At 44.2% G+C, this 12,941-nt stretch overlaps 1 protein-coding gene across 1 annotated transcript in view; it reads right to left on the reverse strand.

Moving 5' to 3' along the window:
• Nucleotides 1-12,941, reverse strand: part of LOC144824465 (uncharacterized) — a 304,812-nt gene that overhangs the window by 220,056 nt on the left and 71,815 nt on the right. The window contains exon 2 of the mRNA XM_078683558.1: nucleotides 607-762. Coding sequence (XP_078539684.1) covers nucleotides 607-712 — 106 coding nt within the window. The 5' untranslated portion in view covers nucleotides 713-762. The remainder of the gene's footprint in view (nucleotides 1-606; nucleotides 763-12,941) is intronic.

The following is a 12,941-nucleotide window of genomic DNA, read 5'->3' on the forward strand; positions in this document are numbered from 1 at the left end:
AATCTAAAACTTTTTATTCAAGCGTGCTGCAGTGGTGGCACGTTTGTCTAAACCGTGCCCTAATCAAACCACCCTAATGCGAGTCGCTAAGACTCGGCCACTACGCACTGTTGCTAATGGTAGTTACCAACTAAATTACATTTCAATAATCAAAGAACCTTTTCACGCAGTATTATTGTTCATGATACTTAACCTCCACTTATGCATATAAACACAACAATCTCAATAGCTTTTACATCAGCTTTACATTTTATCAAATGAATTCATCACAAAAAATATATATATACATAATATTTTCAACAATAAAGAGTTCAGGAATTTATTCCAATCTTTCAGTGTATGCCCAATGCATTTCGAGGCCCTAAACCCCAAAAGAACTCACAGAGCCAACGTTGGTGTTCTATCGGCTGCCGCGTCCACGCGCCTAATGCGTCATGTTCGCGTAAGCCACTTTATTGGCTCAGGGTCCCAAGACTAGGACCAAACTACTTGACTGCCTAAACATGGGGGTAACGCCCTAACACACCTGCACACACAGTTCATTACCTCATGGATGCGACATTACAGTAACCAGGAAACTCCCTCTACTCGCCCACTGGCACTGACCTGAACATGCCTGCTCTGACCTTCTTTCTGTTAGCCGGCCATTAAGAGCTGGTCCTCGGCGGCTTTCAATCCTTCCCTGTCTTTTGTGAAGTTCTCGGACAGACATGAACAGTCTTGCATTTATGTCTCTTTGGCTGTGTGTTCCTAGATGAGAACCTGACAACATAAAAGGGAGATTTCAGAAATAAATTGGAGGAATGTGATTTCCGAGTTATCTTACATTAGTGTGGAGGACGTTTTTTAATGAGAAAAATAGTAAAATAACATGTTTACCTTGAAATTGTATAAATCCAGCCTAATTTATAAGTGTTATATCATGTGGGCTCAACCTCTCAAAGTATTATCTGAATTGGTTACGCAAAATTGATAAAAACAATTATATTTATTCTATTCACACTTCTACGACCAATCAATCAATAGTTGTTATTGTTCCAGTTAGTTAAAACCATAAATATATTCATATCATTACAAATTCAATCTATAAAATAAGAACAAGTTAAAAGTAAAAGTGTGATTGTGAATTGTAAACATAAATACTCTGTCTTCCTTAATAGATAACAGTTAAAACGAAATAAATCTAAAAACCAAATACACATTGTATTATGAAGGCTACCACCTCAGCAAATTATCCGAACTGCTGACATCAATCCCTTTTACAGCCTGAGCTGATTGTCTTGTAAAGGTGTAATTACTTAAGTATATGTCACAATGGGAGCCATTGTCAGAAATTTCACCAGATTAACTTCGGGTCACCTGGGTTGAGGTTCGCTAATATAGCTTCTCTACATCATTGAATGACTCTGTCGTTAAAAGTGTTTTTTAATAATAGTAATCAAAGGTTTTACAGGTTAGGATAGTGCAGACTGGATGGATAAATTCCTCCTTTTTTGCTTTACAAAGCCTACATTCTGTGAGTCCATTGTAGTCAAAGAATGGTCGACTAGCCAATGCTGGTAATTTGCCAAACCGCATGGGCATTATTCTGTGTTTATGTGGATTGGGCAGAGGGTGCCTAGACAAGGTGCACGTTTCAGGGCATCACAACCTTTGATCGCCATCCAGGGTGAGATCGAGAACTGCATTTACTTTTGTCTGCCAGACTCGATAGACTTTTTACCGCTTTGTTTATTGCCCTTCTAAAAACATCATATGACGTGTTTGTACGCCACAGTTCAATTAAATGCAACTGTTTGATGTAATTTTCCGAATATTTGTGGTAGAACACTTTGTAGGCCGACCATAGAGCGCTATTAAGTGGGTCGTTTTGTGTCTGCCGCATCTTGTAGAAGCATTTTATTGTAGTGGAACTTCCACCCAGACCTTGCTTTGTAATACCAAACACAAGTCGGATTTGTGCTGGAGATGATGTTTGAGGCAAGGAGAATGCTCCCCTGTAGGTCGTTGGTCTGCAGTTTGTCCAGTAAGACTGTGGCTTGTCCTCTCATGGCTCGTGTATGTGATGGTTGGCCGCAGCTTGCAGAGATGACTGCTAATAGCTATTGCTAATAGCTGCTGAAAAGAGGGGCACTCAGGGTCTTTGCAAATGTGCTGAAAGCATGAATTAGAGCATTACCTTTCTTCGCTGACGATAAAAGTTGCCTTTTGAGTCCAGATACAATCGCAAGTATTTTTAACAGCCTACTGCTTCCAGGGAAATGCTGTTTAGGGGGATCCTGGCTGCCCCCCCTGGTTGGGTACAGATAGTCATAGTTTTTGTTGTGTTTACAACTAGGTAAGTGGTGTTGACATAAGAAGTGATTGCGTTTACTAACCTTTGTAACCCACTTTTGTCATGCTGAACAGCACTATGTCATCTGATTTGGACAGATCGGAGAGGGGGAGAGGACCCAGCCGCTGGGGGTGGGAGTTTACCATATCCAAGTCTGCTGCTTCCGCCCGGAGGCGCTTAAACAGCAGCAGCACCTCTGGGGGAGCGGGGGCCTATCTTTGTTTTTTGGGGGCATTTGTTGAAATAACACTCACCGCTGGACCCAGGGACATAGCGAGGCGCTAAACAGCTGACTGCTTCCCCCGCCGCTGAAGATCTTCCCGGCCGCCAAGTGGGGACGAGCTGCGCCTCAAGGGACCACAACTCCCAGCGTTCCCAGCGCCCCCTGCTTGACCGGGACGCTGCCTCCTCATGCCTGCTGCTTCCGCCCGGAGGCGCTTAAACAGCAGCAGCACCTCCGGGGGAGCGGGAGCCTATCTTTGTTTTTTGGGGGCATTTGTTGAAATAACACTCACCGCTGGACCCAGGGACATAGCGAGGCGCTAAACAGCTGACTGCTTCCCCCGCCGCCGAAGATCTTCCCGGCCGCCGAGTGGGGACGATCTGCGCCTCAAGGGACCACAACTCCCAGCGTTCCCAGCGCCCCCTGCTTGACCGGGACGCCGCCTCCTCACGCCTGCTGCTTCCGCCCGGAGGCGCTTAAACAGCGGCAGCACCTCCGGGGGAGCGGGGGCCTATCTTTGTTTTTTGGGGGCATTTGTTGAAATAACACTCACCGCTGGACCCAGGGACATAGCGAGGCGCTAAACAGCTGACTGCTTCCCCCGCCGCAGAAGATCTTCCCGGCCGCCAAGTGGGGACGGGCTGCGCCTCAAGGGACCACAACTCCCAGCGTTCCCAGCGCCCCCTGCTTGACCGGGACGCCGCCTCCTCACGCCTGCTGCTTCCGCCCGGAGGCGCTTAAACAGCAGCAGCACCTCCGGGGGAGCGGGGGCCTATCTTTGTTTTTTGGGGGCATTTGTTGAAATAACACTCACCGCTGGACCCAGGGACATAGCGAGGCGCTAAACAGCTGACTGCTTCCCCCGCCGCCGAAGATCTTCCCGGCCGCCGAGTGGGGACGAGCTGCGCCTCAAGGGACCACAACTCCTAGCGTTCCCAGGGCCCCCTGCTTGACTGGGATGCCACCTCCTCACGCCTGCTGCTTCCGCCCGGAGGCGCTTAAACAGCAGCAGCACCTCCCGCGTCGTGGGACGCGCGCGGGCGACGCCAGGCGGAGCCCGGGCAGAGGGCGGGCCGTCTGTGGCCGTCCGGGGACGACCAGGGACGGGACGGGCCACCCCCCTTGGTCCTGCTGAAAGGTACTCTAATAACTGCCATCCACATCTCAGAAGTACACATTCAGAAAGATTGAGGGACTGGTGAAAAAGATTGAAAAAAGAACACTGAAAATCGCCAGGTGTTAATGTGGACATAGCAGTGGAATTGTTTTAACTAGTCTGGTCTTAATTGCTCCAAGTACAACAGGAAGAGGGAAGGAATTATCTATATTGCGAATTGTAAATTATGGCTATTAAACCCAAAACTCGCTCGACAAAGAGCAAATTAGGAACCCCCCCCTTAAACCAAAAAACTCTGGCCCAGAGCCTAGCGATGTACCAGCCCATAAAGCTACTCCAACGGTCATTGACCTAATGTTACGCAAGGTTGCAGGGGACATAGAGCGTGCTGAGAGACGTATATCAATGACTTTAACCTCCCTGCCATTGACTCCTACACAAACTGAGGATCTAAGCCCCGCTGACACGTCAGATGTAGGTAGCCGGGAAAACTCATTAGACGCAATCCCCTGTGCACAATTAGCAGTAGAGGAACAAGCATCTATAAATATAGACACCAACACAACATCTAAACTATTAACTAAAAAGCGTAAAAATAAGAACCGGCAAACAAGGACCAGGAAAAAGGCCAATAAGTGTAGCAAGCCAAAAGACACAGAGGATGAAGTCCTAATAATAGAACCTAAAGTCCCCCCAATCCCCCCGAGGTGGCTTGATCCCATAATTCTAGATTTACAAAAGCACCTGGAGACATTTATAACTAGCCTCATTAAACCACTAGTGAGTAAAATAGACAAAATAGCTTGCGAATTGCAGAGACAGGGCAAGGCAAGGGAATCCCCAATAGCCAAACAAATAGATAAGGGGGTACCAACAAATAATTTCCCAGTCCAACTACCCTTAGCATCAAATACCTGTGTTAGCTATGATCAATGCACCATCGCCCAGGTGCATGTTGCGACTGAAGGGGTAACTGCAGACGAGGGGGGGAGAACAAACACACATGGAAACATGGATAGAAGTAAAATTCAAAGACAGGGTCTAGGAGGGCTAAGGCAGCCAGATAACACTGTCACCCCACATCAGACAAATAATCAACAACAAAATACTGAGCAAAATGCTAGAACTCAAGGTCCCCTTTCATGTGTAAACCTACCCCCGGAAGCAAGCCCCTTTGTAGTCATTTTCACTGGGGTACCAGGGCTTAGACGGGGGCAGAGAGAAACCTATATTGAACTTAAACAAAAAATCACAACCTGGCTAAATATCCATAGACCCTTGCAGGGAGGGAGAGGGGGGGAAATTGTATATCTAAGAAGGGCACATTGGGTGGGAACCAGAAGAAAAGAAATAGAGAGGAATTGCATTATTGCCAACTTCAGGGACCTGAAGCTGGTGGATTATATACTAGCTAATGACAACAGAAATACCACTAGTACGATAAGGACCTTGCCACTAGCATACTTTTACCCCAGGAAATTGGTTACACACCAATTAAATTTCCAACTGCCGGGAAGAAGTAGATTCACAGATGGACATGGTCCAAGGCCCACGGAGTATGGCCTACAACCCATAGCATACCAGGGAGGCCCCCAGTGGACAAATAGATATAGCCCCTTACAGTCCCTGGACGAAAACGAATGACTAGGGGCAGGAGATGAGGATAAGGGAGAAAAGACTGGAATGCAGGTTAGAGGGGAGGTAGCGGAGGAAAGTGAAGACATGCAAAATACGGTAGAATACCTAAACAATAAAGCTGTAGAAAAAGCGAAGGCCGGCATAGAGAGGTTAACCGGCTCAAGCCCTTTCCTGCGGGATATGAGCAGTGGGGAAGTGCGGATACGAAAGCTGAATATTTTGTCATGGAACATAGCGGGCTTATCAGGTAAATTTGATAACCCCGATTGGAGGAATGAAATCCAGGGATTCCATATTTTGGCGTTTCAGGAGACATGGGCAGTCTGCTCGGCACAATACCAAATAGAGGGCTACAAGTGCTTTTTTGTGCCTGCACAAAAAGGCAGGGTAGGAAGAGCGAGAGGTGGGCTGGCGCTCTACGTCGATTTAACTCTAGAAGGCAGATGGACTGTACCAACCTGGACGTCACACATCCTGCAAACTGTAATATTCCATAGTAGAGGGCTGAGGGTACGGCTTTTTAATATTTACAACCCTGGGAAAAATGCCGCACTTTGTGAGCTAGATGATAGACTCACACAAGAGGCAGAGCTGAAGAGAGGGGGGGGGGGTTCCAATGACATTAGTAATGGGCGATTTTAATTGTCATCTCTGCCCAAATTTGCCCCCGGACATCCTAGACTGGGACACCTGCCCTTTTAATGATGGGCCACATTTGGAACACAATCAGGAAGGCATACAATTAAATGCAATTATAGAAGCCCACTCACTAGCGCATACTATCGACTTAATAGTCCCGGAGGTAGAGGGCACATATGTTCCAACGTTCAAAGGAAGAGGGAGCTCCACTATTATAGACTATATATTAATATCCTCCTTTGCCAAAAATAGAATTGCCAAGGTCAAAACTAAATGGAGTACCTTTAGTGACCATAAGCCTCTTGTTATGGAAATTATACACACTTGGGGGGAGGGCAAACCCACAGGGGGGGGGGGGGCACCAGCCTCCAACCAATAGACCAGGGGAGGCGACTAAAGTGGGCAAGGATAAATTCCCATGAGTTCTATAAAACACTAGTCCAAAAAGGAAGAAAAGAGGTAGAAGACTGTCTGGCACCCCTAAAGGAAGGATTAGAATTAGTGGAGTCATTTACATCCCTGACTAGTCTTGTGGATAAAATGTTGGAAGTCAAAGGGCCGAGGAAGGATTCCAAGAACCCAGGGTGGTTCGATAAGAGCTGCTCCAAAGCCTTAAGGGACCTAAAAGCTTGTCTCAAAATCAAAACAAGGAATAAGATAGAAGTGGTCATCTGTAGATCAAACTATAGAACCAAAGTGAAAGAGAGGAAGAAGGTGCTACAAGTAGAAGTTTGGGCAGACTTGAGAGAGGCGGGAGAAAACAGGGACTTTGCAGAATTTTGGAGAATTGTAAATAGGCCCTGTTTTAACGAGAACTCCGCCCCGGTGATTAGTACCAACATCCTCCCTGATCAATGGGTCAATCACTTCCAAGGGCTATACACGCTCTAATCCCTGCCTGGATGGAAGACCCCTGGAGAGGGTAACCATCTATGAGTATTTGGGAATTACGCTGACAGAGCGAATGGACTGGGGTGCCCAAATCAACAAAGCAAGCCTGAAACTAACTCAGACTACGGGGGTATTCTAAAATGTTATAGGAGCTGTATTGATAAATTGTTTAGCCCAGTGGTGGAAATGTGTAAATGTCAGGCCAGGAGCGCTGCCCTATACATGCAGAATTATGGGGACATTGTGCATCTGGCGCGTTAGCATGCACAGAGAATTTATTCTCTAGACAACTTATGGGTCTCCCTTCTAGCACAACCCTAACACCTCTTTGTATGGATCTTGGGATTAGGCCCATTGCGGATGAATTTGCCCTTAGACCCTTATTATTTTGGCATCGCCTGCAGAGCACCCCCGTACTAGCCCCATACAGGGAAGAACTGATTAAAGTTATGGGGCTGCGAGGTGCAGGGAAGTTACCATGGTTGGTGTACATCAAGAACATATGTGAGGGCCTGGGCAGGGGTAGTCTGCGGAGCAAAGCAGAAGAAATCTCCCAAATGACTTCCTTGAAGGCCCTTGTAGAGAGTTATAGAGACCACAAACTCACCCAGCTCGAAAGGAGGCCTTCAGCGGGTCGACTGACTGCTGAGTTCCTGGAAGAGAAAAATAGATACAGCCTAGGATCGGTGTTGGTCGACATTCAGCCGCTCCTCGCCAAGAAGCTCTATTTACACCTTAGATATGGAGTCCTTCCACTGCGCTCATTCACAAACTAAATGGAAGGTCTCTAACAATGTGGAGTATTCAGCGTGCAAAAATGCAGACGAGACGGAGCTTCATGTGTTATTTTTTTGCCAGGTCTATAGGAGGGCAAGGTCTTGTTGGGTACTGCAACTTTGCAGGAACCTGGGGTCTAGACACTGTAGCAATGTGTACAGGCTGTTAAAATGTGACACAAATATGCCCATTGTGTTTTCTATTTCACGTTTCTTATTTACTGTGTGGTGCACCCATAGAGTAAAAAAAAGATTGCTAATAGGAATAGCATTTACTTATGATCACCTCCTGATTTAATCTCCTTATTGTTGAATTTCGCATATATTGGTTTTATCCTGTTTATGTCAAAATGATTGAATACTTTATAATGACTAATTCCCGTCCACACTAATTGCTATACATATTGTTGCCCCTCAAGGTTCCAGCTCTAGATACATTTCATGCCGCCAAGTGAGGGCAAATATGATGGCTGAGTAAATGTTGTTTCCTTTGGGGGGGATTAACATTTTCTTCTTAAAGCATTTGTAAAAGAATTTGTAGCTTGAAGAATCAATTAGGAGGACTATCTTGACTAATGTCTTGCATAGGTACTGCCTTTGTGTTCATTTGTTACTACTCGATGTGCATCGCAATCTTAAAACGTAGCACACAGTGGAGCAAAAATGACCCTTTGAATTACCCTTCTTTTATACACTGCACAAACACTTTAAGCCCTGTTTATAACCATGGTTGATGTGTGGAAAAGCTGCATCAGAAACAGGAATATTGTACTTTTGTTCACCTCACCTCTTTTAAACTGTACATAATCTATTGTATTTTAAACTGTTATTTTAACAGAGCTTTTATTGCCATGTGTGCCAAAATAAAGTTTTATGAACTGAACGGAACAAAATGAGTCTGAGGCCAAGGAACTAGGACAAGAATTGGTAATCCTGGGTTTAACTATCCTGAACGTAAACACAAAGGGGATTGACCGGCCGGCACAACATTTTTGTGCGGTAAAAAACAATCAACCATGGATTATACATTTGTCAGTAAGGAACTTTTTCACAGAGTCGATTTATTCTATATCAAACCCCGCCCGGAAAGTGACAATCTCCTGCAAGATTTGGCACTACATGTCAAATTGTTTCAGAAAAGAAACACAACAGTCCTAACCGAAATGCCAGAAACATATAATCTAAGGATATTAAAGTGGTGCGGAACAAATGCTAAGCAAATCATGGATGCCGTTCAGGAATACATAATAAATACTGGGCCGCAGAGCGAGCAATCATTAGAACAAGACTGGGAGAATCTAGGAAAGATCTTATTAAACAAATTTCCAGCAAACCAAGTACACCAAAGGACTCCAGGAACAAGGAATGAACCATGGTATAATATACACCTGCGCGACCAGAACAGAAAAATAGCAAGGGAGGTGAGAATTAAGGCCATAGCAGCAAGAATGGGAACTACTATGGATAGCAGTAAAATCATAGAAATGAGGAAGAAATACAAGGATAAATGTAGGGAGGTAAAAAAGGTGCACATGGAAAACCTCTGGGAGAAATTACTCTGGGCCAGCAAACTGCCAAATAGCAGTGAATTTTGGCTAATAATAAACAACTTAACAAAGTGAATAAGGCTGCATCAAATCCATGTATAAGCAAAGTAATATGGGCACAACACATCCATAAATTGTATAACAATATCCAAAATGATGAAAATACGAAGGTGAAAATTAACCTGGAAGCACCATCAGAGGACAGATATAAGGCAAAAACCTTTAGTTCCCCCTATCAGGGAAGTGTGCAACTAGAAGGAGTTTTACAAAAACTTAACTCCTATGACTCAAACACATTAACTTGATGGAGCAAGGATTCGCATATTACGCGACTTGCTTGGATTCATGAACCTCGAATAACTTATAACAAAATAATTCAACCTGTTTGTCTTACTAATTTCCCTTTATTCTGACATTTGGGGTGTCCTAGTGACGCTTGCGTATGTGTTTACTAACTCAATAACGTTTGTATCTAAAAATGGCCGCTGCTTGGCGGGTTTCTTTCTGCGCATGCGTTAGTCACACTCACGTGACGTGACGTACTTGCAGTTCTGGTGGGAAACTTTGCGCTTGCGCACTTGCTTTTAAGATGGCTGTCTGTGTCCTCACATGGTGAAGCTTGCGCAAATGGTTTATGTTGTTGTCTGTCTGCAATAAAACACTCACGCATTAGTATATTATAAGTAAAGGGGTATAGAGTAGCTATTCATGGTATACATTGTATTCATTTATTTCCTATGTTTTAATTTGTTTTCGCTTACTTTTCATGTACTGCGATATTGAGGGTCTGAGGGACACTCGAGAAGCCATATTGAAATGTTTTACTGCGCATGACAGACTTTGGCCGGTGACATTGAATGACTGCCAACCAGAGGTGGCGGCCAAGATGTGCCTGGGAAGATGCACCTTCACCCAGCCGAAGAAGCTGAAATGTTCTACATTAGCAACAAATGTATATCTTCCATTGTATTCTGTAGAATAGGTCATGGGAACCCCAAATTCAATAGGCGGCCCCAGAATATGTAAAACCCGGCTAGTAAAAATCAAATGTGATTGGTGTGTTGACCTATCCTACTTGGGGACCAATCGAAATTGGGGATTCTGACACTTGCAACATTTGGGGGGTGGTACACTGACCCGAAAACAGTATAACTAGCCTAGGTTTAGCTAGAGAAATTGTCCGACTTGTCCGAATAGCTGACCTGTCACTGACCCAACGCACTCAATAAGTGACTGATACAGAGGGCTGCGGAGCACTCTGTCCGAAATATCAACAGACTCAAGAGGTTTTACTAAACCTTAAGTGCTGGTGGAGCACTTTGCTGGGGAGTTCGATAACCCAATCGGGGTTCTGGCCGATAGCTGCAGAGAGGGTGGAGCGCAGGCATTGCTTCCAAACTGCGGGTGCTGGTCGTGCCTTGGTGGTCCTGTCCTGATCCTAATCTGGGTTTCCTGTCCTGTCCTGGGGTATCCATTCTGCACCTGCTGTCCCATTGATGACTGTCCTTCCTTGGGGTTTTTACTGCCCTTGACTGATCCGTGGCCAGGGTTGGTTTTCACACCATTCTAGGTAAATATATAGTGCTGAAACTCTATACTGCACCTTCTATTTTCTGTCTTTTGCTTTAATAAAGACACACCTTTGCGCATAATTGATTTTCCATGCTATCGCAAAGCTACTGCATGAAAGCTCATACGTTATTGCTGTTTTCTAGCATGTTCCTATGTTACCCTTCCTTTAAGTACAACTCTTCATACCGTTTATGAAATATAGATGTGGTTTATAATCTTCCCTTTTCGAGTGGATTGAAGTAAGGTTCCTAGAACTATAGCGTGTTCCCTTTCTCTACCCTTCCTATAGATGTATAGGATTTTTCCCAAACTCGTATTCAACTTTGAAGTATTTCCCAGTAGTGAAATTCTAGTTTGTGTCTAAGATTGCCCCATCTAGAGTTATTTAATCTTACATTTCATCTCTGCAAGTTTGATTAGCATGATTCTTGTTCTTATCTTTCATTAGACTCATAAATGGTTGCCCTGATATATTTTCTATATGGATATGTGCTCTTTGTTATCTTGATTATTGATTGCTTATTAGTTATAAACTGTATGCTTTCTGAATCTGAATTCTAGATAAAACCTTTAAAACTTCCTGAGTTTGTGGTCATTTACAAATACAGAGAAAGATAAATGTTGGTTTTTGGTTGTCTGCCTTTCTTTCACAGCTAGCTCCCTGATCCGTTGTGGTCATAGGTACCCGTAACGGTGGATTGGTTAGTCGGGTACAGGTAGAAATAAATAGGAAGGAACCAGGGTTACTGGTAGTAGTGTGCAAGGTCACCTGATTAATGTATAAGATAAATTGAGAAGTATTATGGGCCCGGTACGTGTATGGTGAAATTATTGGCCGGGTGACCTGCGCGCTCTATCAGTATTTTTCTGGTAGCAGAGCTATGGTTAGGGACTGGTTAAAGTTAGGTAGGACTAGTTAAGGAAGTTAGATAGGTCGGATGCTGCTATAAAGATTTTGCTGCTAAATTGTGAATATTTTTACTTCTGAAATTAATCGATCACGTGAAATGTTTTTTGCTTTGAAAATTATGAAATGTTTTAAATTGTTTTTCTAATTGTTATATTGATTTATGTATTAACCCACTCGTTAGTAATTGTTTAGTGTTTGTCTGGAATCCCCGGGGAATTGAATAACGGGTGGTGAAGAGAATCCACGCCGTAGTGAGGTCACTTACTAGAGGAAAATTAGTGCAGGTTAGGCAGAACTGGAAGCACTAATTAGGGTTTTCCGAATATATGTTTGAATAAATAACAGCAACGAGTTCGCTGGCAAAACTTCTATTGTGATATAACCTAGCAAGGGTCACACGGAAGGAGTAGCAGGTTCATCGAAGCTTGAGTGACAGCAAAGGGGTTCGCTAGTGAAACTTTAGACTTAGTATATATCCCGGAAAGAAGTGGATGAGTCAAAGAATTAGCAGGTTCCCTAATGCTTGAGTGAAGGGTAGGCGGAAGAGATCTATCCGTAGTGTGTGAAAAGTAGACAGAAGAGGTTTACTTGCAGTAAAACATAATCTTTTCTTTCTAGACACTTGAGTACAGTGGCGAATGTGTTTATGTTGTTAAATAACTAAAGCACTTGTACTTTAAAAGAGAAATCAAGTTTCCGTTACCTTGTAAAGGAGGGAGTCAGTTGCGGAGCTGCTCTGACGTCACTCTGTGCCGCGCTGGCATTGGTCGAAACAGCGGGTGTGTAGCGGAGCTGAAATTGTAAAGGAGGGGTGAGTGCCGAAGCGTGAGAACCTGTCTCGCGAAAGGCCGTGCACCCATTGGTCGAGATTATTTGAACCCGTGCATTTGATTGGTTGCACGAAAATAAAAGCTGCATTTGGATTGGGAGTGATTTGTAAACAAAGATGCTCGCAGAAGTCGTATGTGGCACACGTATAGACCAAATACTAGACCTGATCCACGACATTTAGGGTTTGAAAACGATCAGTGGAAAGGGCATAACACTAGCATTATGTACGGGAATAAGAGAAAATTGTCCCTTGTAAATAAAGTGAAGAATTATTTAAAAAAGGACAAGCCTATCAAAACTAGAGAAGGTGTTGTCATACCGCCACCAAATACCCCCGCATCTTTCATGATGTTTGATAAAGGGTACCACTCATGTGTATGGTTGGAAAATTGGGCGGAATACCCAAAAGATGACGGAATTTTGGCTTTCCCGTTTGAAGGAACATTTAATGGCAGGATTCTA

This window comes from Lissotriton helveticus, chromosome 3_1 (genome assembly GCF_964261635.1).
Source record: "Lissotriton helveticus chromosome 3_1, aLisHel1.1, whole genome shotgun sequence".
NCBI lineage: Eukaryota > Metazoa > Chordata > Amphibia > Caudata > Salamandridae > Lissotriton > Lissotriton helveticus.